This window comes from Micrasema longulum, unplaced genomic scaffold, assembly GCF_059751315.1.
Source record: "Micrasema longulum isolate JH-2025_06_02 unplaced genomic scaffold, ASM5975131v1 h1tg000745l, whole genome shotgun sequence".
Lineage (NCBI taxonomy): Eukaryota > Metazoa > Arthropoda > Insecta > Trichoptera > Brachycentridae > Micrasema > Micrasema longulum.
The window spans coordinates 705,584-733,574 of NW_028277939.1; the positions used below are offsets into that span (position 1 = coordinate 705,584).

The 27,991-nt window shown below is 39.2% G+C and overlaps 1 protein-coding gene across 2 annotated transcripts; it reads left to right on the forward strand.

Moving 5' to 3' along the window:
- The first annotated feature begins 2,641 nt into the window (after window positions 1-2,641).
- Window positions 2,642-27,728, forward strand: Galphaf (G protein alpha subunit f). 2 transcript variants are annotated; one of them, XM_088230292.1, is made up of 10 exons: window positions 2,642-2,765; window positions 6,536-6,641; window positions 8,520-8,614; window positions 17,768-17,921; window positions 19,434-19,531; window positions 19,961-20,075; window positions 22,066-22,152; window positions 24,658-24,788; window positions 25,973-26,159; window positions 27,474-27,728. In XM_088230292.1, the coding sequence occupies exons 2-10, from the start codon at window positions 6,543-6,545 to the stop codon at window positions 27,657-27,659; spliced, it is 1,152 nt and encodes a 383-aa protein (XP_088086418.1). In that variant the 5' UTR covers window positions 2,642-2,765; window positions 6,536-6,542; the 3' UTR covers window positions 27,660-27,728. The 2 variants fall into 2 exon arrangements, with proteins under 2 accessions (XP_088086418.1, XP_088086419.1); XM_088230293.1 differs by lacking the exon at window positions 2,642-2,765 and having other exon boundaries at window positions 6,338-6,641.
- The last annotated feature ends 263 nt before the right edge of the window (window positions 27,729-27,991 follow it).

Here is a 27,991-nt window from a genome sequence, read left to right on the forward strand (position 1 = left end):
AATTGTATCTTATAAATGTCTGTTAGCTTTCCAAAGAAATAAAATAAAAATAAATAAATATGAAAAATATCAAATGAATTAACACCAGATCATTAACATAAGTAGCTTGTGCAAATAATTCGTTAATCGTTACTATAGAACGTCATAAAATATTTATAAAGAGATGATTTGAATTCACAGAGACTCGAGTTAAAAATGTCGATATGAGAGGTACATTTGTTTCCTAGTCTGTGTATACGCGGTATCGGTGAGTGACAAAGATAGTTGGTTTGAGAAGGGTGACAATAATGTAAACTATTTTGTATAGTTCTAATAACATTGTATCTAATAACTTTTATATCTTAGTAAATATAATATAACGGCCTCGTGGTGTAATATTCAGCGCGTTTGCCGACATGGCTGACATAAAATATTTATTTTAAATTTTTTTAAAACGTAGTGGCTGCAACAGGTTCTATGTTGATCTCGGCGCCTGAGCCACGTATTTTTTGTGTTTTTTTAACGTCTAACATTGGCCCGCATAGATATTGGAACGATTTGCTAACTTGTGGACAGTGTTGTGATTTCGTTTCCAATACGCGCGCCAGCGCGCTGGCCGACGTACTGGCCGGCGTGAAAAAGCGTCTTTAGAACCAAGATTGAAGATTCGACAATCTCTTTTTTATTTGTCTCTGTCTCTCCATAATATTTTTCCATTTCATTTTTACTCACTGACGTTTGGCGTGAATACATGATCTATGGAAAATGTACGCTTTCTCTTTCACACATGTTAAATTTGAGGCTTTTAAAAAGAGATAAAAAAATACACGGTGTGCACATATTAAAAAGCATGTGATTCCCGTTTTTTATTTATTCATAAATATATATCACTAAAATATTATTTTGTGATTTATGTCTAGAATTCCAACTGTCCATGCGCTCAGCAGCTGCAAGACTTGTTGTAATCTAACTTCTGTTTTTTTTTAATTTGTTTTTTGAGTTAGTTTTTAAAAATATCACTAAAACTCCAAACCTCATTTTTAATAAAAAATGTAAATATCAGCTAGATTTTTTACTGTCCATGCACTCTGTAGCTGCAAGACGTGCTGTAATCTAGCTCTATAAATAATAATATTTTTTTGGCATAAACACTTAAAAAAATACTATGATGTTCAATGTTTATTTTGAAAATTTATTGATTAAGTTGCTAGAATTTCACTCGTCCATGCACTTTGTAGCTGCGAGACGTTTTATAATCTAGCTTCAATAGATAAATGTTATCAACTATCAAATATCTAAATTTCGTAAATCGGGTGTAGAATTTCAACCGTCCATGCGCTCAGTAGCTGCAAGACTTGTTGCAATCTAACTTTTACTTTTATAAATTTGTTTTTAATTTCATTATTTAGAATATCACTGAAACTCTAAACTTCATTGTCAAATAAAAAATAAAATGTAAATAGGGGCTGGATTTCTTACTGTCCATGCGCTCTGTAGCTGCAAGACATGCTGTAATCTAGCTCCTATATATCGTAATTGGAATATATCATAATTGGTGACGAGGAACTAGAATCCCAACCGTCATGCTCTCTATAGTTGTAAGATGTGCTGGGATATTTATTTATTGTATGGCGCCCTTGAAGTGATTTTCACGAAAATAGCGCATTATAAATTATCCAAATACATATTTGTACCTCAGAGACAGACGGATGCAAATCCAAATGTCAAATGTCTAACAAAATCCCAAAGAATCTACTTTCTCTAGGTAATTTTTAATAATTTATATATACCTAGCATGAGTTTGTATTTTCAGTATCTTAATACCTTGCAACATATGTACTGGAAGTAAAACTATAGGTGCTGTTGACGAGTACATTTACCTTGGGCACAAAATCAAATTGGGAACATTTAATCAAACTGCGAAACTGCCTAGACGAATCGAGTTAAGTTGGGCTGCGTTTGGAAAGCTGAAACCCGTTTTCAGAAATAAAGAAATCCCAAATAATCTGAAGGCCAAAGTCTACAAATCTCGTGTTCTGCCGGTGGCAACATACGGTCTTGAAACCATGTCACTCACTGCTAGAAGTGTTCACAAAATTAAGTGCACTCAGCGGTCTATGGAAAGACAAATGTTGGGCATCTCCTTAAGAAACCGAATAAGGAATGAAGAGATAAGACGCCGTACAAAGGTGACCGATATTGCAGAAAGAGTGGGAAGACAAAGATGGCAGTGGGTGGGTCATGTGGCAAGACAAGAAGTCGATAGGTGGACCCCCAGAATACTAAACTGGAGACCCTAAACCCCGGAACCGGACCCCGGAAGTAAAAGGAAAGTAGGGAGATGGACTGACGACGTCGTCGAACTCGTGTGCCATGGATGGAAACAGAGTGCCCAGGACAGAGGAACATGGAAAAATTTGGAAGAGGCCTATATCCATCAGTGGAGAGAAACAGGCTGATAAGAAGAAGAACAGATATATATATTATGTAAAACAGAAAATATTTATTACCTACAAAAAATAAATTATTCATTTCTATGGCATCAAACAATTCATGATAACCTATTTTTGAAATAAACCTTTATCAAATTAACGATTGTCTTATCAAAAGATTATTATTATCGATCTTATCAATTGATATTTTAAAATTAAACCAATATGAATTACAATTAAATTATATCACAATTTTTCATTTGCTCATAGCTTCTGTTAATCTTAAGAAGCTTTATTGTTTTACAAAACACAACACCCATTTTTGAAGAAAAAACGCTGTGAAATAAGACGTAAGTATGTACAAAATATCATATATTTTACTAGGGTCATGTTTTGGACATGTTTATTTATTTATTTAACACTTGCACATACATTTTATATACATATAAGGGCGGGCATATTGCCTTAAGTCAATTTTTTCCTACCAACATACCCAAACCATTAAGTTTGAGAAAATATGAAATATATGGACATATTCTAGGCAATATGTTTCTTTTTTGGGTGATACCGTGTGTGTTGGATTTGTTCCGACGTTTTGGCTACCATTGCAGGAGCCATCTTCAGGGTAAACTGTGTGTTTAAGTACTAGTAATTTGTACCGTGTCGCAGTCGCCCAAATACACAGACACCCAAATAATATAAACAAAGACGACGGTTACGTCTCGAAACCGGTAGACTTAAAAAGTCGGTAAGTGGTTATTTACCAATATTTACTAACATTAGTTAAAATAAATAAATAAATAAAAGACATGGTAGAGAAAAGAGTTTTATTTGCAATATTTTGAGCATAAAATTGAGGATAGTCCAGAAACCGCACCGCATGCATACGAGCATCAAACAGAAGGCGACTAAACTACTCATAAATGAGTAGGTTTACGTTTGGACCCATTAGTTTTTTTGTAGACGTTGCTCAGTACGCAACTCCTGATTTGAATTCAACTATGCCATGTTGTGTCCTTTTACAGTGTAGAAATACTGCTAGGATCTTAAAGAAACAGGATGGGATCACATTTCATGTGAAATTAGCATATGAATGTGAAAGTAGCAAATGCATTAATTAAAAATTGATTTTTTTTTCTATCTGTCAGATTGTCAAAAAATTCAAAATGGACATTTCATTAGTGTTGCCAGGGTAGTAAATTTTTCACCCTACTTCGCTCATCTAATGAGAGAACTAATGAAAATTGGACCTCGGATAAAACAACTCTGTGGTAGACATTTGACCCACATTATCTTTAATACGTTAAATATTATTTAACTCTATTTTTTTTTTGTTTTGTTTTTTTTTTAACATATAAAAATATCCGTTTTATGTAAAATAAAATTTGTTTTATATTTTAAGTTCAAAGTTCATTAATTCAATAACTCTTATTAAATGACCCTTTACTTATTAACTCTTATTAAATGACTCTGTTGTGTCAATCAATATTTCTGCATGCACAATACAATTTTAAAGAAATTAACAGATTGCATTTTTTACCTTTCATTTGTGTTATGATTATATTTTTTCCCATAGTAATAATCATAATCGTAGTTTAACAAAAATAACAATTACTTTATCTACTGCATACACACTTAGGTAATAGATTTCTCTGGATCATGTCTAGTCTGCCTAACTAGGTACAACCTGTTTTAAGGCAGACATTTTTATGCAAAAATAAATAATAACATTACTACCTTCTAGTAAATTTACTATACAGTTATACAATATTAATTTATCCCATTTATTATTTAAGAATGTTTTTAAGTAAATTTTCCGATTTTTCTTTACTAAATCCAGTAACCAATTTTTGACAAATTTATTTAATTGAATCCGGGTCATAGTTTTGCAATGTTCTGGTAACATATGGAATATTTTGGGGCCCAGAAACCTGAAATTTCTTTGGCCGAATTCAGAGTTTGCAGTAGACCCCACGACCCCTCCTCTAGTTTGACTTCTGGTAGTGTGGGAGTGTTCCTTTTGGAATTTGGTAGAATAATTTGCTTTCACAAACATTATTATTCTAAAAATATATACAAACAAACAAAACATCACACCGTTTCCCCGTAGGGGTAGGCAGAGAGGATAGAACGCCATATCACTCTATCTTGGCATGCAGACCTCGCTTCTATAAATTCATACATCTTCTCATGCATGTACGCCGATTATTCCTACTTTTGACATGTCCATCTTCAAGTATTTGATGGACTTGATCGTGCCATGTCTTCATCGTTTTCTGCATCTATCAACATTCGCATCGTAGATTCTTTTAGCCGTTCTTTCGCTGTTCATTCACTCCACATGTCCAAACCAACACAGCACCCCTTTCTTGATTCTGTCAATAATTCAGGTCTCACTTCACGGATCTCGACATTTGTGCACCTATCATACATCGTTTTACCACGCATTCGCCTGAGGGATTGCATTTCGACAGCATTCAACCTACTTTCATCATCATTTTTCCAATTCCATACTTCGCTCCCATACATTAGAGTTGGCACTAGAACTCCGTTGTGAACAGCTAGTTTAACTTCCTGCGATAAACATTTGTGTGCCAAAGTAGATTTCAGTGCACCATTCACCCGGTTTTATTGCCTTATATCTATGATCTCAAATTCCTCAAATAACTTGATGCTGAAGGGCTTTAAAAAAATATTTTGTTTAATTATTGTTTTTTTTAATTTATTTATTTCAGTAATAAGTTTCATTGAAGGTACATGTTTTTTTAAAACTCTATACATATCTATATTTACACATCTAGTAAATGTTATCACTGTAACCCTCCCAAAAAGAGACTAATACCCGTATGCAGAGACAAAACTTAAGGCGAGGAAAGTACATTCTATTGTCTTCACCTTCGGGTTATGCTCCGCATTTGAGATTAGAATGTACTTTCCTCACCTTAAGTTTTGTCTCTGCCTACGGTATAACTCTTGTGGTTGGAGAGTGACTTACACTGTTGTAGTTGTTTATTGTTAATTAAAAGAGTTTATATAATTTTAAATAAGAGTACACGAGAAAAAAATAAAAACATAGGATATATAAAGAAAAAACTTAAAAAGAATAATACATTCATACTAATTAAAATTTAATGTAGTTTTTACACGTGTTCAAAAAATGTCTTTAGATTTACTTTACATTTATTTATTGATTTATTATTTTTAATCGTTTTTATTTCATTGGGAAGATTATTATAATTTTTTACATCTTTGAAGACAAAGCTTTTTTGACCATGACTTGTGTGGAATTTAGGAATTTTATTATTATGTTAGTATCTGAGTGACTTATTCAATTAAAATTCTTTTATTTTTTCTTTTTTATAAATTTGTACAATAGAATTTATTTTATAAAGTGTCTACTGTATGAACCTTAAATATTTTAAATAGACTTTCCGTATTGAATGTTGAGGGTTTCTGAAGGAAAATTACTTTAATAATTAATCTTTGTACTATTTTAAGAGGGTTTAATATATTGGCGTATGAACCACCCCACCCTAAAATACCATATTGTAACAAGGATTGTATAATTGAGTAATAAGCTATTTTTAAAATATTCCTTAATCTAATAAATATGTATCTACATTTTCTAATTCGTTTAACTAGTTCACTAATATGGTCTTTCCATTTAAGTTTTGGTCTATGTATACACAGAGATATTTAATTTTAACATATTACAACAGAGATGAAGAACATTTAAGAGAAGGTAATATTGAAGTCTAGGCATCTACAGGGCTTATGACCTGTCAATGGCTGGTTTAAGTGGCCACTTTACACACACTGTGTAACATTCACCATTCTGCCCGTATTTGAACAACTGTATTCCTTCAATTCTTTCATCTGTTGATGTTTGTGAAGTTAAAGAGCTGAAACCTTTATTTATGCGAGTGAGATTCATCTAATTGAATTATTTCACCTGCATACTAGGCAACGCTTGAAAATGTTATTTTTTCAATTTCCATACTTCTTCATGGACCAGGTATATTTAATTTTATCTGATGTATCAAGTACTGAACATGTAAGATCGCAGTTAGTTTTGTTGCAAATGTTTATTTTCATTTTTTACATAGTATTTGAATAATTCACAGGAACAATATGAAATTGCTCAGATGCTTTAGTTCCCCCGACGACAACAGAACAGCTTCGGAGCAATTAGACAAGGATATACAGTCGTGGATCAAGCCATATAAATATGTGAGTCAAAAATTTTACTCGTAATTTTTTATTTTATCCGGAAGGAATAAGAAATTGAGAACAATTCTGTATCTGAAAGATAAAGAATGGGCTAAATAAACCAATTGGGTAACCCCACCTCTACGCCCTCTCAGCTCCCCACCAATTCTTCAATATAAAATTAAATATTTTTTATTTCAGCTTAGTGCATGTTTAGACACGGTGGTGTTCGCATCTCTATTTTTTTATTTTTTATTGTTAATTTTTCCATACATATATTATTTATTACATAAATAAAACACGAGTGATACTTTAATCCACAAATTTGGAATATCCAGTGACCGGTTTCATCGCTTTCGCGACATCTTCGAGACTGGTATCTTTATTAAAAAGTTAAATGTATTTATACAGAACAGAGGTAAGGATAGATAATTCAAAGTTATATGTAAGTAAATTAAATAAAGTTATTTTTATCTTAAGGATCATTATCAATAAATTTTCTTTGGGTTAACTAATGAATTGATATAATGCTATTTTAATGAGTTTAAGTATTTTATTTTATTTTTGGTGTCCTATCCTTCGTGAGTGTAGTTTTGTAAATAATGATTTCTGAAAAACAAAGGGTAAAAAGTCATTAGTAAAATTATATTACAATGGGTAAAGTAATGGAGAATGCGCATGTGTTATCTGTTCATTAAGTAATTCTACGTCGGGTTTATTTTTTAAGGTATTAATTTCGAGAATTTCTTATTTGTCAGGTTTATGGCCTTTACGTGCAATATGAATTATTTTTACATTATTTTTTAATTCGAAGGAATGTTTATTTTCTATTAAATGATTGGCAAAATTTGAATTATCTTTATTATTAGACCATGAAGAGCACACACAATCAAATGCCCACAAAGACTACTATCTGAGCGTGGGCCATTCCTTTTTAATTATCAAAAAGTCAATAAAATAACCATGAAAAGAAGAGAAAAGAAAAATAAAGAAAAACCAAATTAACATAATATACTGAAATTACGAAAATATGATTTATTTGCAGTATGCATTTATTTTTAATTTTATAAATTTAATCTATAAATCTGTATGTGATTTATGTATTTTATCGGCCTCTTGGTGTAATGGTCAGCGCATTTGCCTAACATGCAAGATGTCTCGGGTTCGATTTCCGACATGGTTGATATGAAATATTATTTAAAGGGGTGTTTTTACACTAGAATATTTCACATTCCCTGGATTGGTACCTGAGGCGTAAGACTGATCACCTTACCTTCATGAAACAAAAATGATCAAGATACGCTGCGATTGGTGTACCAATGCAGGGCCCTATGCACCATTAGGTGCGGAAAGGGAATGATGATGATGACGAAATATAACTTTTATTTAATAATTTTGTGTTTTGGGAGAGATAATTTTAAAAAGAGGGAGTGGATGAAGGAAGGGGCTAGAATTTAATAGGTATGGTGACTATTATAATGGAATGTTGCATGTTGGTTTAATTGGTGTCCTGACGAAGAGACGGGTGCGTCTCGAAACCGGTAGACAAAGAAAAGTCAAAGTTATTGCTTTAAATATCAATAGTATAATTCTTTCCTATTACTAACTCTCATAGCTAGCATTGTCCAGATTATAATCCAGCAAAAGTCACTGAACCAAATTTTAGCCACCTTGCCTCATTAAAACCTTCTAGATATTTAAAAATTGTATCAAAAGGAAAAGTTACCAATGGAATTTATTGAAAAGACATAAATGAATGATATTTTATACATAAAACCTCCAAAACATAAATACCTGATATTTCCTTAGTGTCCAAACTTTTGAATTGCGATTTCTCATGGTATATTTTGGGTTAATGGCTTTTGCCCGAACGGTGACAATATTATGATTTATTTTTAGGCAATCAAAATTCTTCTATTGGGTGCCGGGGAGGCAGGGAAAACTACAGTACTGAAGCAAATGAAAATTTTACACATTCAAGGATTTTCGCAAGAGTAAATATAACTTTACATTCTTAAACATTATTATGAGTTTGTCCGAATTTGGGCGAGAAAGGACCCAGAACTGAATCTAACAGGATCTAAGACCTTATCACTTACTAAAAGGAAACGGAAATGTGCAGTGCTTAGTGACCTCTATTAATGTGCGTGTAATGCCTTTTTGTGGACACCATATTTATTTATTTTACAGAAACAAACAGTCAACAATGATATAATAACATTAAAAAAATATGGTTTAAAGACAGACCAGCAAATTTTCTAAAATAAAAATCATACATATTAAATTGTGGTACCTACCACAAAAGGGTGTATTTGTGTATAATGTATGAGAGTAAGTGTAGAGGTGTGTTTGTGTGAAGAATAAGTCTTTTTTTTTTTTTTTATTCATATTTATGGCGAACTTTTAATCATTTCAATGTTTATTTTATTAATTTTCCACGCCCATAAGGCTTTTACATACATGAAAGTTATATAAAATATGAGTATTTAAACAACATTAAATTTTTAAAAATACAATATAAAGCTACAAAAGATAGAACAGTGTTTAGAAGTAAAGTTGGTATAAAAAAAGAAGATGGGTATATAAACAACATGAATGCACTAAAACGACTATGGCTTCAGCAGCTATAGCTCAAAAATCAGTGTTAAGAGTTATATTAAAAAACCATACCGATACCCGAGTGATTCGCTCTCCAAAGAATTTCAAGTGCTGGATATTCGTCAACAGTATATATTGAGGTCAGTAGCGGTCACACATCTCAACAGGGAAAAATACGCTAGGGTTTGTCATGTTCATAATACTAGACACTCCAATAAGGATCTGATTCTACAGAGAGGAGTCAATACTTTTTTGGCTCAAAGGCAGCAATATTATATAGGCCCGAGGGTATCTAACCTTATCCCAGTTTCGTGGAAATGTGGTGGGATTGCCAGGCTGAGGAAGGTGTTGACTGCATTCTTAATCCATATTGGTCGGAGGGAGTCGGAGAATTTGTTGTCCGACGTAGAAGGACGTAAGCTGGTTGCTTGTTTTACTAGTAATGACTTGGGACTTAGGATATAGAGATTTTGGTATTATTTATGTTTTCTATGGATATTCATTGTTTACCTTTGAGACTGAAAAAGCACACATTATGATAAAACTGTAAATACTTTTGTTACGGACGTCAAACGGAAAGCGGCCCTTGTAGGGACCGCCCCTGCGCTATATTAAAATGTTTAGACTTAGGGATCTCGGTATGTGTTAGAAATGAGCTGCCCCTCCAATAAAGACTAGTATTTGTCACTTTCGGGGGTGGCCTTTTCCATACCGAGACATTTAGAATAGGCATTTAGTTACAAATTAGTTTTAAGTATATTTTTGAATGTGCATCGTTTCGCGCTGCGTTGCCGCCGCAAGAATGTCGTGAGAACTGGAGGGGGTAGTGCCTATATACGTGGAGGGAGGGAGACGGATGGAGCGGGCGTGCGGCCTTCTCTATCGCTCTCTCTCTCTCCGCGCGGCATACGACGGCTAGACCCGCTCGGCGGGGTGAATGGTGGGGCACGTAGCGCGAACGGTATATAACGTGTACAAATGAAAATAAATGACACTTCTTCTCTGACGTTTGGCTTTTACTCATCTCTACTCGCTTCTCCCCGACCCGGCTTTCTACTCGATTCTTCTTCACTTCGCTTGACACCTTCGCTTCACCCTGGACTTGGATTTTGGACTTCTCTCCCTACGGATTCCTGACCACGGCGAACCGGCAACTTCAACCTGAAATAAGAGGCCCTTCTGAGGACATCTCCGGCCCTGACGAGTTAGACAAGATCGCCTAGCCTCCGCTGCCTTACAACCAGTGGATCGGGACGTGTGCGTTAGTGACTGCAGCGGAACCACAACACGACGCCGGTAGCGCGTTAGCTACATTGTTGGTCCTTCGAGAAATCCGGATCTGCTGTCGTCACACGAGTGATCATCTACCTGATGCCTGCTTCTCTTCGGTCTGGAAGAAACGCCGCCATGCAGGAAGGACGCGCCGAATCCGACTCCGGTTCATCGACTTCGGCCCAGACGACAACGGAATCTACCGCCCACTCAAGAGAGATGCGAGCCATGCAGCAGCGACTGATGCAGGACATGACGGCCGGGATGGTTGAGATGTTCAAGGAAATGAGATCTCAGCTCCCGCTCATGTTGGCCGCTACTACAACCCCAGAGAAGACCACGACGCCCGCCGGAGCGAGCGCCGCGGCGGCGGCGCCTACCTGTGCACACCTTGGGTCGTTGGAAACGACCCAACCCGGGCCTGCGTACTTGGAGGAAGCCGCTGAGCCACGACCGAACGTAGCAAGCCCTGCGGACCACGCTACATTGGACCCGACGACACTCGGCTCCATGGATTCGGAGACAAGACGACTCACCGGCGAGTGGGTTGACAACCAGAACAGTGCTTCATACCCCACAGTTGACAGGATGGCCGCAGCATTCGTGAGGGCACTGAAGGACGGTGATTCGACTGGAGTGACGTCGCAGCCACGAAGTGATGACCCAAGGATGACGTCATTCATCGCGAGGCAGACTGGTGCGAGAGACCTGCCGCAGTTCTCCGGGGATCCGCTAGAGTGGCGGATTTTTAAATCGCAGTTCAACCAGTCTACGGAGATGTGTGCATTATCCAATGCAGAAAACATCATACGGCTGCAGAGATCACTCACAGGACGGGCCAGACAGACTGTATCGGCCCTACTCGTGGACCCGGGCAGGGTTCCCGAGATCATGAAGATGTTGGAATCCGCGTTCGGACACCCTGAGCTCGTCGTGGAGACGGTCTTGGAACGGGTGCGGAGGATTCCGAAGCTGCCAGACAACGCGTCCGCGGAAGCCGTGACGGATTACGCCGTCGCAGTGAGGAACGTCGTCGCGACCGTCGAAGGATTCGACGGTGAACACCTTTCTTCGCCGAAGCTTCTCTGGGAAATGGTAGGGAAGCTTCCCTACACGCACCGATGGATGTGGATTACGTCGCGCATCGGGACGAAGAGAAAAGCGAAGTTAAGTGAATTAGCCGACTGGCTAAAGGACGTGACGGGCGTGATACCTAACGCCGGGTGCCTCGATATCAACACAGGCCCCGTCAGGGCTGAAAGGAATCGCGCCTCTAAAGGACACGTGCTGCTGAACGTACACAGTGAAAGTGAAAAATGCGCAAAGTGCAACGGAACACACAAGCTCGACGTGTGCCGCGAATATTCGGGGCTTGGCGTGAAAGACAAGTGGGCATTTGTGCGCGATTTAAGACTGTGTTTCCTGTGCTTGGGGAAACGCTGCCGAACGTCGAAATGTCGGGCAACAAGGTGCAACATAGACGAGTGCGGAGGAAGGCACCATCGCACACTACATACGCCGCGCGCCCAGTCGACGGATGAGAATGTGTTACACGTATCGCGGAAGGAGGGCTCGGTCGCCCTTAAAGTGTTACCTGTGACTCTCAGTGGACCGAAAGGTCGAGTAAATACATACGCGTTACTAGACGAAGGTTCAACTATCACACTCCTGGAAGAAGAGGTCGCCGACGCGATCGGAGCGCGCGGTCCACAGGCCGGTATACAAGTCACGGGTATAGCCGGAATCGCCGCTAGTGATGCGTCATCGCGACGCGTAAAAGTGATAATAAAAGGCGACGCCGGCGCTTATGAAGCGATCGCCTACACAGTTAAGACACTCAACTTGCCGACACAAAAAGTTAAAAGTTGCGACAACTCGGCGCGGGAAGTGACAGTGAGACCTAAGATGCTTATAGGCCTCGATAACGCCGAGTTAATAGTGCCGCACGGCCGGGCGGAGTTTCGAAGTGACGGCGTCATCATAAGTGATACGCCGCTTGGCCGCGTCGCGTTTGGCCGACACGTGAGTCATAACGATAATAACGCGAGTGCACCTACGGGTGAAAAATATAACGAAGATAAGTCAGTTTCTAATGGCATAGTGAAAACGGTCCTAGTGAGTGCTAAAGGACCGTCGCGTGATGACGCGCTAAGTGAATTAGTGAAATTTAACTTCAAAGTGGATTCGATCGGAATCACGACCGCGCCGCGGATATGTGCCGCAGAAAAAAGAGCGCTGGATATAATGCATAACTCCACAAAGCAGCTTCCCACAGGCCGGTGGGAAACGGGCCTGCTATGGAGTTCAGACAACGCATCGCTCCCCTACAACCGAGAAGCGGCAGAAAAACGCCTCTACTCGTTGGAAAGAAAATTAAAAAAGAACCCGGTACTTGAAGTTGCGTACCGGGCTAAAATCAGCGAGTATGAGGAAAAGGGATACGCCGTTGAGTTATCCAGGGAAGAAGAGGCACGAGAAAACCCAAGGAAATGGTTCCTGCCTCATTTTTCGGTATGCAATCCGAACAAGGTTGGGAAAATTCGGGTTGTGTTCGACGCGGCGAGCCCTCACAGAGGTGTGTGCCTCAACGACCACTTACTGACGGGACCGGACTTGCTCACGTCACTAGTGGGGAACATACAGAGGTTCCGAGAGGGTGGCGTAGCTATCGCCGCCGATATAAAGGAGATGTTTCTCCGCATAAAGATGACACCCGATGACACGATGTCACAATTGTTTTTGTGGCGTCGAAAACCGAACGAAGCAGTGAGGACCTTCGCTTTCACATCCATGATGTTCGGAGCCAGGTGTTCTCCGAGCAGCGCCCAGTACGTAAGAGACCGCGTGGCCGCGGCGAATGCTGAATCATTCCCGGAAGCAGCGCGGGCTGTACACGAGAAAATGTACATGGACGATTATTTGGACGCCGTGGATTCGACTGCGGAGGCTGCAAAATTGGTGAAAGACGTCACGGCCCTCCTGCTGACGGGGGGCTTTGAAATGACGGGATGGGCATCAAACAACGCCAAGGCATTGTGCTCGGTCCGCGACGAGGATCGAGCCAAGACGGCTATCATCATTGGCGAGGCCGCCACTACGGAAAGAGTACTAGGCGTGCGGTGGGACCCGCACGCAGACTATCTAGTATTCAAGTATAACCAAGAGGGCGGTGACGAACCTGAATGGCCTACAAAGAGGCAGATGTTGGGAGCCGCCATGAGGGTCTTCGATCCAATGGGATTTATTGGATGCATAACAGTGAGGGCTAAAATACTGTTACAAGCCGTGTGGCGATCGAACATACAATGGGACGAGGCTTTAAAACTAGAACACGTGCAGAGATGGCGCGAATGGCGGCAGTTACTAGCCGAAAGTAACTGCGCAATACCGAGGTGTTGTATCAACAGGAAGGCGGAGGAAATAACAATGCACGTCTTCAGCGATGCCTCGGAACAAGCCTGCTGTGCGGTGGCATATTTTGTGCACAGGGCGGGCACTAGCTTTATTATGAGCAAATGTAAAGTAGCGCCGCTAAAGCCTTTATCGATACCGCGTCTAGAACTTCAGGCGGCGCTACTCGCCGCGCGGTTAGCGGCGAGTATAAAGAGGGAAAGCCGCATGAAAATTAAAAGAACTATATTCTGGACGGACTCGAGCACGGTTCTATCCTGGATACGCACGGACCCGTTGAAGTATTCAACGTTCGTAGCGAACCGACTCGGGGAGATCGATGAAATCGCCGGAATAAACGGTTGGCGCTGGGTACCGACAAAACAAAACCCGGCGGACATCGGAACGCGAGATACACAGCCACTCGATCTGTCTTCGAACGGCATGTGGTTCCGGGGCCCAGATTTCCTCTCCCGGCCGGAGAGTGAATGGCCTCAGGAAAAAGGGACAATCTCGCCTCCTGAAGACGCGCTGGAGATAAGACCACCGCGTCACTTTGTGGGCCATTGCCACACGACGACAGGACTCCCGGACGTATCCCGCTTTTCATCGTGGGCACGACTTATACGGACGACGGCCTGGGTTATGAGGTTCGTCGGACGTTGCCGCCGTCCCAGACAACGTGACGAGCCCGAGAAGCCGGGAGGTGACTTCGAACTCCGGGCCGAAGAATTGAATAAAGCCGAAGAAATATGGGTGCGCCTGTCACAGAGGCGTGCCTTCGGCAAAGAAATAGAATGCCTACAACGGGGAGAGGCCCTACCGCCCGGAGGACGGCTACGCGCTGTCACGCCGTTTGTTGATGGAAGCGGCATACTGCGTATGGGAACCAGACTACAAAGGATAGATGACCAGAACGTGAATGCCCCGCCAATACTGGACGGTGGGGATGAATATTGCAGACTGATGATAAGTTACCAGCACGCAGCATCAGGACATCCAGGGACGGAGCGCACGATAAGCGATATCAGGTCGGGCTACTTTGTCGTGCGCCTCCGTACGACGCTGCGAGGGATCATCAGGAGCTGCCGGGCGTGCCGCATGCTGAGATGCATTCCGAAGCCGCCACTGATGGGACAGCTGCCGGCGGCCAGGCTGGCTAGCGGGGAGCGGCCGTTCACTCACTGCGGCCTCGATTTCTTCGGACCGATGACCGTGACACTGGGACGGCGCACTGAGAAAAGGTACGGTGCGCTCTTCACGTGCATGACAACGCGGGCGGTGCATATGGAGTTGGCATACTCCCTATCCGCGGACTCGGCTATAATGGCTCTAAGAAGGATGGCCGCTAGGCGTGGTCACCCCGCGGTATTGTACACAGATAACGGTACAAATTTCCACGGGGCCGATCGCGAGATGAACGCGGCCATAAAGGAGCTAAGCCGAGATGAGAAAATGCTCGGTGAACTAAGCGCCAGAAGGGTGGAGTGGAAGTTCATTCCCGCCTCCTCACCACACATGGGAGGCGCCTGGGAGCGCCTAGTAAGATCAGTGAAGGTAGCGCTAAGCGCTACTATAAAAGCGCGTTCCCCACGGGAAGAGACACTGATAACGGCGCTAGCTGAGGCGGAATACAGCGTCAACAGCCGCCCGCTAACACATGTGTCTGTGGACCCGAAAGATGAGGAGCCGTTGACTCCTAACCACTTCTTGCTGGGATCAGCTGGCGGTTTACAGCCTTTGGTCCATTATAGTAAGGCGGAGGAGGCCACTTGCCTTAGGAAACAGTGGCGAGTGGCCCAACAGATGGCGGACATCTTCTGGCGACGGTGGGTGCGAGAATATCTGCCCACGCTGGCGCAGAGACCGAAATGGAGGGACCCGGCAACGCCCATACAAGAGGGAGACCTGGTATTAATAGCGGACCCAAAGCTGCCACGCAACACATGGCCCCGAGGACGAGTCACGAGGGCCAGCCCGGCAGCCGATGGACAAGTCCGCGTGGTGCAGGTCAAGACGGCGACCGGGACCTACACGAGACCAGCAGTCAAGGTGGCGGTCTTCGCCGAAGGGGGCCACTAGCAGCCGAAGGACGTCCGGATGCTTCAGCGCAGCGGAGACTGCACCGGGGGAGTGTTACGGACGTCAAACGGAAAGCGGCCCTTGTAGGGACCGCCCCTGCGCTATATTAAAATGTTTAGACTTAGGGATCTCGGTATGTGTTAGAAATGAGCTGCCCCTCCAATAAAGACTAGTATTTGTCACTTTCGGGGGTGGCCTTTTCCATACCGAGACATTTAGAATAGGCATTTAGTTACAAATTAGTTTTAAGTATATTTTTGAATGTGCATCGTTTCGCGCTGCGTTGCCGCCGCAAGAATGTCGTGAGAACTGGAGGGGGTAGTGCCTATATACGTGGAGGGAGGGAGACGGATGGAGCGGGCGTGCGGCCTTCTCTATCGCTCTCTCTCTCTCCGCGCGGCATACGACGGCTAGACCCGCTCGGCGGGGTGAATGGTGGGGCACGTAGCGCGAACGGTATATAACGTGTACAAATGAAAATAAATGACACTTCTTCTCTGACGTTTGGCTTTTACTCATCTCTACTCGCTTCTCCCCGACCCGGCTTTCTACTCGATTCTTCTTCACTTCGCTTGACACCTTCGCTTCACCCTGGACTTGGATTTTGGACTTCTCTCCCTACGGATTCCTGACCACGGCGAACCGGCAACTTCAACCTGAAATAAGAGGCCCTTCTGAGGACATCTCCGGCCCTGACGAGTTAGACAAGATCGCCTAGCCTCCGCTGCCTTACAACCAGTGGATCGGGACGTGTGCGTTAGTGACTGCAGCGGAACCACAACACGACGCCGGTAGCGCGTTAGCTACAACTTTTAAATATCATTATAAAATACATAATTTACTGCCTTAGAACGGGGAAGCTATCCCTAGTTAGGCAGTTTAGATGAACCAACTGCAAAAATAAAAAATACGTATGTTTACTTTTACTACTGAATTAATTTGTTGTATAAATAATTACTTGTATATTGCTGTAATAAATATGTAAAATAATAAAAAAATAAAAATAATAATAAATTTAAAAAAATACAATATAAAGTGATAAAATATAGAACTGTTAAATGCAGTTAAAGGTTTAAAGCAGCTAGGTACATGATGATATAAAATACAATATGAACAGAATATTAAGTTCTATTGGATATGGAACATATACATTGATATTGAACATTACAAGACTCATGTTAAAGACATCGATGTTGTTAGCATATTGGTTCGCGAGTACATGCCTCCGCACTACTGGTGAATTCGCGCTGTAATTGGTCGATGATGGACCGCAGTAGAACAGAGTATTACATCGGGTAACTCGACCAGGCACTCGCACATTAATCAAATTGTAAGTTCACAACAATCGAACATTGTAATAACATAATCATTAAACAGAGATTTGTTCGTGAATAATCATAATCACGTGCGGTGTTTGCTTTCCAAATAATTCGTAGTGTTTTTTATTTTCTTTTTGATTTACATTAGATTACTGTTCATTTTATGTTTGAGAATATTTTTTAACTTACTGTGATGCTACTTGTGAAAACCTGTAATTGGTTTATGTGTAATTTGTTTGTTTTATATATAAGATTAATATAACAGTTGGTTATTTAAATAAAGAATAAAGCATAAATATGTGTTCACATCAGCTCATCTGGCGAACTTGAAGCAGGTCATGGGTGGAGCATATTAATCAACCCTTGTACGTAAACGATTTTTATCTAATTATTTAGTAATTGCTATTTTCTGGCACTGCACTAAAATGAACTAAAAAAATGATCCAAAGTGTTGTTAAATTTCATATGTTTTGATTATTTATACAGTGAACGGCGAGAAAGGGCTATGCAGATAAGGAAAAATATCCACGAAGCAATTATAGAGCTGGCCGATAATGTGGAGCCATTAGGACTCCTAATTTCTGATGCAACACAAGATTCTGTAATGAAAATACGAGAATTGGGAGCTACATTCAATGATGTAAGTTCATTGTTTACAAATGTATGAATATATCCAAACTCCATTCTTATTCTTCGAGGTGGGGGTCAGTGCCAAACAAGCTCCGGACATCCCTGCAAACTCTGAAGATCTATTGTGACGGAGCTATGAATATTTTTCACTTTCTAAGCCCAGGTCTTTAAAGAGCCTGGTTTCTGTGTGGAAGGCGAGAATTCTAATGTTGATAAAACTTCCTCTGTAAACCCAAATCCGTAAAGTATCGGACTATTAAGTAGAGGGCAAGCACTTTAAGATCCTCAGGTTTAACCGGTAGTCCTCTGAGGATGAAGCTTAATTTATGATGTAAAGCATCACATTCACATAGAATGTATTTTTTACACAATTAATTGTTTTTAAATAGACTATATCCATATATTGTTAAAAATCCCAACTTCTATGTGTAGGTACCTTGAATTGTAGGGATTATTATACTACAATAATTATATCTGTGTCTCAGAGGCAGACGGATGCAAATCCAGAATTTGGTGATATGACATTTCGATTTTCGTATCAAGTTTATGATCATGTCCATTGATTTTTAAGAAATGTAAGCTTTATAATGAAAAAACCAATGTATTAAGATACTAAAAATACAAATTTATGCTATAAATCATTTGAAATCACTTAGAGAAAGTAGATTCCTGAGGCTTGTTTTGAACATTCGATGTTTGGATTTGCATCCGTCTGCCTCTAAGGTACAGATATTATGTAATATTTCCTTCCGTTCACTAATTCTTGTAGCTTGCAATGTCCAGATTATAAACCAGCAAACATCACTTAACCAAATTTTAGCCACTTTGCCCCATTAAAAACCCTCCAGATATTTTTAATGTATGGCTAGGAAAAAGTTACCAATGGAATTAAATGAATTATTTTGTGTACATAAAACTCCTGAAATATGCGATAAGTGTTTCCTCATCTGCACTGCAGTACCTACATCTAGAAGTTTGGGAGAGGTTTATTCTAGTGCGGTGTTTGTTCAATCTGCAGTGCCCTGGGCGGGCTCTAGTGATAACCCTCACTTGATGAGGCTAAGCTTTATAAGGTCAAAAGCAAACCTTCGGGAGTACTCCTTTATCAGAGAGGCGCTAACCACCAGCCTAAGTTTCTTTATGAGGAGCACATTTGGGCAACCCCACAGTAGTGCTCAGGGCACATACTTATATTGTAAATATGAAAGAGTGTGTATCAGTTTGTTTGTATTTCTTTCAACTTCCAAGAATCCAGTTCTTGTCTGCAAAAATTTCAACAAACTCAAAATATTGTTGGTAAAACCAGCTGGTCCAAGAAGACGTATAAAAATTGAAAAACATTTTCAAGTGTTGCCAAGTATTTAGGTCAAATGATTCGGTCAGAATCTTGCCAGCATTAATAAAGGTTTCAGCTCTTTAACTTCACAAAGATCAACAATTGGAAAGATTGAAGGAAAATGGATGTTCATGTTCAAACCCAGGCAGAATGGAGCATTTATTGATTAAAATGTGCTGATTTCAGGAATACTTTGATCTGGTGCAGAGAGTATGGAGTGATCTTGCCATTAAGGAGTGCCTTAGAAGGTCGAATGAGTTCCAGTTGATCGATAGCGCTGAATAGTGAGTTCAAAACTAATCATTCATTGAGTGTTGATAAAAGTTGTGTCAGATTTTTTCTTCAAAGGCTTGACAATTTATTCCAGTCCGAAACGACCTTTCCTGTCTTTCTAAAGGTAGGATTTTTGTCTACTGAAGTTTGTTTAGCCGCATACTGTTCAATTCCGCATTTTCCATCTCCGCGCAACGCATCTCTATTTCCCCGCAAATTTAAACACAGATCAACGGATTCAGTAAAATAATATCCGCCCAAAATTATAATCGCCACCCCAGATACAATAATGAGGAAACGGCCAACATAGGTATATGGGTATATAGAAAGATATTTAGTATATTTACATATGAAAACATTTAAAATTTAGATCATTTAATTGTTTTTTTCCTTTATTTGCTTAAAATATTTAACCTAGTTGTAATGTTTTTTCATTGCAGCTTTCTGAATCGTGTTGACGTAGTTAGAAAGGAAGATTATATTCCAGACGATGGAGACATTCTTCAATGCCGGCAGAAAACCACTGGAATACAGAAACTGGAGTTTAAAGTAAAGGTACGTACGGGAGTTGATTAATGTGCTCTATCCCTGACCAATTTTGAAGTGCACTAGGTGTTTTTGTACCTTACGAAGTCTCCCTGGACTTGTTTGCGCTTCTTCTAGCGATCCTTCAACATTTCTAAGCTATGGCCTATGTAAAGACTTATATTTGAAATCTCTAAGTTCAGTCATATCACTCCACTACTTCAGGAATTACACTGGCTACGTTTTCCACAGAGGGTGGAATACAAACTCTGTTGGCTTATGTATAAGTCACTGCACAACTCTGCTCCGGAATATCTAAGGGCACTCTGCATTCCAGATGAACTTGCTGACAGACGTCTTGCGCTTAGATCAGCTACATCTACGTCGAAAGGAAAAGTTATTATGCCTCTACACAAACAGCACACTAAATTCGGCGAATGGGCATTTGCGGTCGCAGGCCCTACGGCATGGATGCAGAGGTGCAAAACTGTAAGAGTGAAGTGATGTTTCGGAAAAACTTAAAACCCACTTGTTCTCTAAATCGTTTGAATAAATCCTTAGCATGTGGTGACAAAGTACATTGTTTTCCTTAAATTAAAAATCAAAATGAAATAAATTAAATTTATATCTTTACATAATCACTTTGTAAAGCCTTGTGGTATTGTATTATGAAAATGGCGCTATGTAAGTTATCCACAATAATAATAATAATAGCTTCTGACATGATAATATTTTTGCGCCGCCTAAGGTCTCGCATGCAGGTCACGGCCAAGAGAGAAATATTAACGCTTGGTACCTCAACAATTGTTGTACCGTGTCGCGCCTCATTTTATCATCCCAATTCTTATTTCGAACAATGCGACTTCCATTTGGCGACTGATTGGATAAAGACCGCGCCAACCCCCCCTCCCCGGTGCGCGGTGATGTGTAGCTAGTACACATTGCGTCTAATAATTTAGGAGTTGTTTTGGACTATAAACTGACATACAACGAGCATATAGATAATACAGTAAATAAATCACTGAAATTACTTGGCTTCATTAACAGAATATCCTCTGATTTTACTAATGTCCGTACAATCAAAACTCTTTATTGCTCGACTGTTCGCCCTCTTCTAGAATATGCCTCCTAGAATGGTGGTCTGGTCTCCATTCTATGTCAATTGCATAAATCACATTGAATCAGTCCAACATCGCTCGCTTCGAAAAGTAGCGCGGATGCTTGGGCTAGAGAGAGGCAACTATTCATTTACTGATATGGAGTCAATGTTCAATATTTCTAGCCTACAAAAACGTAGAACTAATATTGATTCTATATATTTGTTCGGCATACTAAATGGCATAATCAATGTGCCGTCATTACTGGGACAGGTAAAATTCCATATTCCGACTCGTAGGTTGAGAAACAATGAAGTACTGTTTATCGATCGGCGTAGAACAAACTATGGCCTTAATTCTGCGATGACCCGTTTTTGTCATATTGTTAACTCGAGACAAGATCATCTGGACTTTTTTGGTTTAAGTTTACAGCGGTTTAAACGAGCACTAAATAAATAGTCCACATCTTGTCTCAATGTCCCTTATGTTTGTCAAAGCTTATTTTATTATTTTTTAATGTTTTCAACTGTACCTATATTGTAATATTTATCCCCATGAATTGTATGAATGAACAGTGTCCGTAAATAAATAAATTTGCGTGTGGTGTATTGTTGGGGTAATGTCTGTCATTTGAGTAAGAATAGTTTTTTAATGTGTGGGTATTGTTTTAGTGTACAATTATTTTGGTGTCATAAGTTGTGATTTGTAGAATATTTCTTCAGTAGATATCGGGACTCGAAGTAATATTTAAATAATGGATTTTTGTGCCACAAATTCACCATATAAAATTTGATTGGTAATGAAAAATATTAATTTTTTGTGTTGGTAGCGGTCCCAAGAAGGCCCGCTCTCCGCAGTTGGCGTTCGTAGCGGCGTCCACAAAGCATACTTTTACAAGTTATATTAAAAGTTGTTTGTCGCAGATTCCCAAGGGAATGCAGGGAGGAACGCAGGACTTCTGGCTGTTCGATGTTGGAGGGCAAAGGGGAGAGAGGAAAAAATGGATTCAGGTAAATGGATGCAACATCTATTATATTATTCTTTCAGTCAGAGGCCAGCAAGCCCATCTGTCACACACGAGCAATGCAAAAGGTCAAGTTTCTTGTATGATTTTTTCTAGTAGGTACTAAGTGTTATTAAATATTTGTATATAACCACTCACCGACATTTCTATGTCTACCGGTTTCAAGACGTACCTGTCTCTTAGTCAGGACACCAATTAAACCAACATGCAAAACCTACTATACGCCTTCACCATAGTTGATGCACAAAAATATAAAACCAACACGATGTGTATTTTAATAAGCACATGCATTGATTAGGTTATGAAAATATTTTATGTTTTGGGAGAAATAGTTGAAAAAAATGAGAAAGAATGGAAGGAGGAGCTTGAGTTTAATAGGTTTAGGGGTGACCATTACAATGGTACATCATATAACAGGCTATATTGAAAGGTTGTTTAATTATTAATCAAATGAACATTATTTTTTAAAGCTTTCTTACTGTGAAATATATCCACATTATTTACTTTTAACCCTTTTTTATTTGTATGTAAGATTTGCGAATTCAGAGAAATTATTATAGTGAAGACGTTTCATATGTTCTTTAACACGAATATCAAAATTTCTTGATGTTCTTCCAACGTAAACTGAAGGACAAGAATTGCATTTTTATTGGTAAACAGCTGAATTATTTAATAATCTATTTTATCTTCAACAATGTTTTGAGTATAGTTTTATGTATATCCTTGCAGACTGACTGGATTTTCTCCCTAAAGAGTTGTTTTATTTAAATTTGTTGCAACAGAGAGGGAAAACATTTTTGAGAAGGGAATATATGAGTCTAGGCATTTACAGGGCTTATGAACTGTCATTTATTTAATTAACACACATATACATAGTGTAGCGAGAATTTTTTTCGAAAAATATATATAAATCAAAAAAAGTAATATATTATATAATTGGTACACATATTATTTATATTTTTATGTGATTCATTGCTTTATTTTTGTTTTATTATATATTATAATATATTATTGATATTTAAGCAACATGTATTCTTGGTACATATATATACTTTATATTTGTATAATAATGATTTTTAATTTCTTAAATATGATTAGCTAAGCATTTATAATTAAGTGGTTTTAGTTTTTCTTTTTTATGTTATTGTTTTATTAGTATAGGACTACTTATGCTCTAAAGATAGAAAATCTCCAGGCTGTGCCATGTTAGATGGAGACTATCATGAACAGAGAACACTCCGTTTTCATTTTACATTAATTGGTTTTATATAGATTCCCTGTTATGAGTATGTATATTTTTTTGTAATAAATATATAAATAATAAATAAATATACATATACAATTTATATACATAAAAGGGCGAACATATTGCTTTAGGGCAATTTCTTCCTACCCACCCAAACTGTTCAGTTTGAGAAAATTACAAATACATGGACATATTGAGTCTTACAATTTTATACAAAAATTAAAAACAAAGATCAACAAAATAAAAAAATTGTCTGGTGTAAGTGACCACTTTACACAATGTGTAACATTCACCATTCTGCCTGTTTGAACACTCACATTATCTCAACTCGTCCATTTTCAGGCGTTGCCTAGTAGGTGAATTGGTTCAGCCGGATGAATCTCACCCGCATGATAAAGGTTTCAGTTCTTTTACTTCACAAAAGCCAACAGATGGAAGAGTTGAGGAAATGTGAATGTTCAAACATAGACAGAATGGTGAAGGTTACACAATGTGTTGAGTGGCCACTTTAACCAGCCAATGACAGGTCATAAGCCCTGTAAATGCCTAGACTCCCATATTCCCATCTCAAAAATGTTTTCCCTCTCTGTTGCAATAAATTTAAATATTTTTATATTTTTTATTAAGCAATATTTTACCATTATTTTATAGAAATATTTAATAATATTTAGTAAAATATTGGACCACAAAGTCAATGCTTTAAATATAAATAACATTTTTTTAGTACAATCGTTGTCTGCTTATACTAGGCAAATTGCTTTAATCCACGTAAACTAAAAAATCCTATCGTGTCTCAAGTTTTCTTTTTTAAATAAATATTTGCGATCTTGTGATCTGTGATACATTTTCAACGAGTTGTAAATAACTCGGTATTAGAACATGGGAATCAAGTTGGGGTAGAGTGGGATTCGAACCACGGGCCTTTGAGCCGCGAGTCCGAGACACCAGCCATGGGACCACAACCCGATTCAAGTTATAATTAAGTTACATAATATGTGATTAGAATATATATCCTTATTATTACTGACCACGAAGTTAGCTACAGATTACAGCAATACAACCAGCCATTACACGTTTGTTATTAAACTAAAAAATAAACCAAAAATCGAAATGTTTTTGTTCTACGCAATAGAGCTAAAGAGCTTCTCTAGTGAAATATTACTCTGAGATTATATCCTCGTCACTGTTATTTCCCCTCCGCTTCAGAATTTTCAGAATGTTGACTGATAAATAATTTGATTTCAGGTTTTTGAAGGGATTCATGCCGTGTGGTTTTTAGTGGCTTCGAGTGATTTTGATCAAACACTTCGGGAAGACAATACCCAAAATAGGCTCCAAGAAGCTCTGACGCTCTTCGAGGACGTGTGGAGGAGCAGGTAATTATAACGATGATGGATAATCTTTTTCAGAAAGGAATCCGTGAGGGTTCCAGAAACAAACTTAGAAGTATATATAGAAGGGAATATAGAAGTGTAGATGTCAGTGGGGTAGTGTTGAGGAGTCTCCACCAGTCAAAGCGTAGACAGAAAAAACAGCTTAGGATGTCGGTCTTAATATATATTTCACATTAAATTACAAATTAAGGATTGAATTAAAAATGGCGACGGACAAAGTAAAGTTTGTAAGAAAGTACTGAAGAGATTTCATTTTTCATTTCATTTTTTTTGCACCACAACAGGCCAGGATGCCCAATTACAGTGGTGAATTACATTACAGAACAACCAGGCTTGAGAAAAATCACATTTTTAATTTTTGTGTTCTCACCGGAAATCGAACCCGGAACCTTCCGTGCGTGAGTCAAGCGTCTTGACCACTACACCACGGAGTGGTCCATGAAACGGATCCTCCTTTCATATGCTGGATTCCTTTGTTCCCTGATCTCCCACTATGACGGCGGGAAGGCAATGTCCTCCAGGTTGTGACTTTACCAAACAATTGAATTTACGTTATACGCACTCGTGTCAGTGGTAGCCGTTTTGATTAAGGTTAGCACTGCGTGTATCGATTGCATTTACGCGTGTGCGATGTGTCGTTGACCTGAGTTCGATGCTTCCTAGAGAAGTCTAGGCAGGTGATTTATCGTTGGCCGCCTTAAGTTGGCCCAAGTTGGACTAGTTGGTAGTGTTGCCACAGAAATACAGCTGTTTCTAAAACCACATCCTCCAGCAAGATGTGACTCACTGCGACCCTGCTGACAGTTTGAACCCCATATAGTGGTTAAGGGATGTTATTTTTCTAAATTTGTTACAACAGAGGGAAAACATTTTTGACAACAAACGTGTTGCAACAAATTTAGATCTGAATAACTCCTTAGGGAGAAAATACAACCCGCCTTAAAACATTTGGACATATTTAAAGCATTGTTGGTGTAATTTTTGTTTTTATTTAATAATTCCCTATTTGATTTTCTAAATAATTTATGTTTGTTGGCCTTTCTGAAATATAAAATAAGAAACACATTTTAACAAAAACAATAGTGGTACAACAGGCTATAAGCTATTAATTAAGTTGAAATGATTGTAGACCATATATCTTAAACCAGATTGTATTTTCTTGGTAGGTTCCTCTTGGACGCCGGCTTGATAGTATTTCTGAATAAACAAGACATCCTCGAGAGGAAGATAAAGGAAGGCCGCTGCATTGGAGACCACTTTCCGGCCTACCATCGCTTCATGGTATCCTCTGGCAATGCCCAGGTCAAAGACGAGTACACCAGAACCAAGTTATTCATCAAGAACATGCTTGTGGTGAGGTGATTTTTTCATTTCAGATAGTTAGTTGGAAGTGAAACGTGGAACTGTCGGAGTGAGGATGAAAGCGGATTGAATGTGGTTTGAGCGCAGTCTCTTAGTGTTTGAAATCCATGGTCAGCACTATGCAAAGAAACTGATAAAAGGGTAGTCGCAAGGTTTGCCTTCGACCTAATAAAACTCAGCCTTTTCAAGTGAGGGTTATCACTAGAGCCCGCCTAGGGCACTGCAAATTGAACAAACACCTTGCTAGAATGAACTTTTCCAAAACTTCTAGATGTAGGTTCTACAGTGCATATGAAGAAACACCTATTTACATTCTATGTGAATGTGATGCTTTACATCATAAAAGGAGCCTCATCCTCGGGGGACCGCTGGTTAAACCTGAGGACGTTAAAGAGCCCGCCCCCTACCTAATAGCCCGATACTTTACGGATCTGGACTTGGAGGGGGAGATTTCGTAAAATGTAAACTCTCGCCTTCCACACAGCAGACAGGCTCTTTATAGACCTGGGCTTGCTGCGCGAGAACTATTCACGGGGACCCATCACAATAATAGATCTTCACAGATCGCAGTGACGTCAGGGGCTTAAATAGCACTGACCCCCACTCCTGTCTGATGGCAAAACGACGCATCTATAGTTTTATCATTTTGCCGTAATACGGCTCAAAATATTCTACTCTCCAAGATCTGTCATATGGTAATTAAGATTATTTTTTATAAAGCTTCCTAGCCAATTGGCAACTTGGTGTAACTATGGAAAAGTTCTGATTTAATTGCCATTAAACATTTTAAAAGCGATTATCTCAGTTCGACCTTTTTTGAGATGCATTGTTTTGCCATAAGACAGGAGCCCACCTCTAAGAAACTAAATCATGGTAGACGGCAGGGTGATAAAATCAATAAAAAATTCGAATGCAATTAAAAAAACTTAATAGAAATAAAAGAAGAGTTATATTTAAATCCAGGAATTTAGACCAGTATTTTAATTGGAAAAATAAATATGTGCGTAGATTTTTACGGTCACTGTTATCAACCTATATCTTTTTAGGGTGATCCCATGTGAGTTGGATTTGTTTTAAAAAGTATTATCACTTTTGACTTCAACTATAAATAATTAAAACTATTGCCTACAAGCATTACATTTTGAGTAATGACTACACAGCACTTAACGAGCGGGTGATTTTAGGACAGTAAGGGAAAAGTTAAATGTTCTAATTTTGACCACGCGCTAGAAAACATTTCTTATACCCAATTTCCCACAGCCCTGAACTTCCTCATTCCCATCTTGTTTGTACCGTCTGCCACAGGAGGTGACCCAGGTCAGGGGACTCTCGGGCGGAGTAGGACCCTCCATGGAGCAACTCAACAGTCGGCCGAGGGAGTGCTATTATCATTTCACCGTAGCCACAGACACAGACAACATAAGGACGGTGTTTAAAGACGTCCACCACCTTCTCCTCACGCAGAACCTTGCGGGAGCCGGGATGTTCTAGGAACCACATATGCCATTATATTTTATATTCTGTTTTTTGTTCAATTATGTAATAAAGTGTTTATTTATTTATTTAACATTGATTCATTTTGCTATATTGTCTTTCGTAAACCATGTTTTTTTTATGCCCCATAAATGATTGTTATCCTAATTTCCTATCCAACTTCTCTGATATTAATATTCCATTCCCTATTCATATTCTAACTCTACTGTCCCCACCCAATAAACGTGAATTTAAAATTCTATGTAAATATCTAGTTATAAATGGTGTTAAGCTGTAAATATGTTATATTTATTATAAAATATTAACTTACTAACTTGTATATATTTTAT

Coding starts and splice junctions, on each gene's coding strand:
- Galphaf (XM_088230292.1), top strand. CDS start 6,543: ATGAAATTGCTCAGATGCTTTAGTTCCCCCGACGACAACAGAACAGCT. Junction 20,076..22,065: donor AACTGGAGTTTAAAGTAAAG/GTACGTACGGGA, acceptor TGTTTGTCGCAG/ATTCCCAAGGGAATGCAGGG. Junction 24,789..25,972: donor GAGGACGTGTGGAGGAGCAG/GTAATTATAACG, acceptor TTTTCTTGGTAG/GTTCCTCTTGGACGCCGGCT.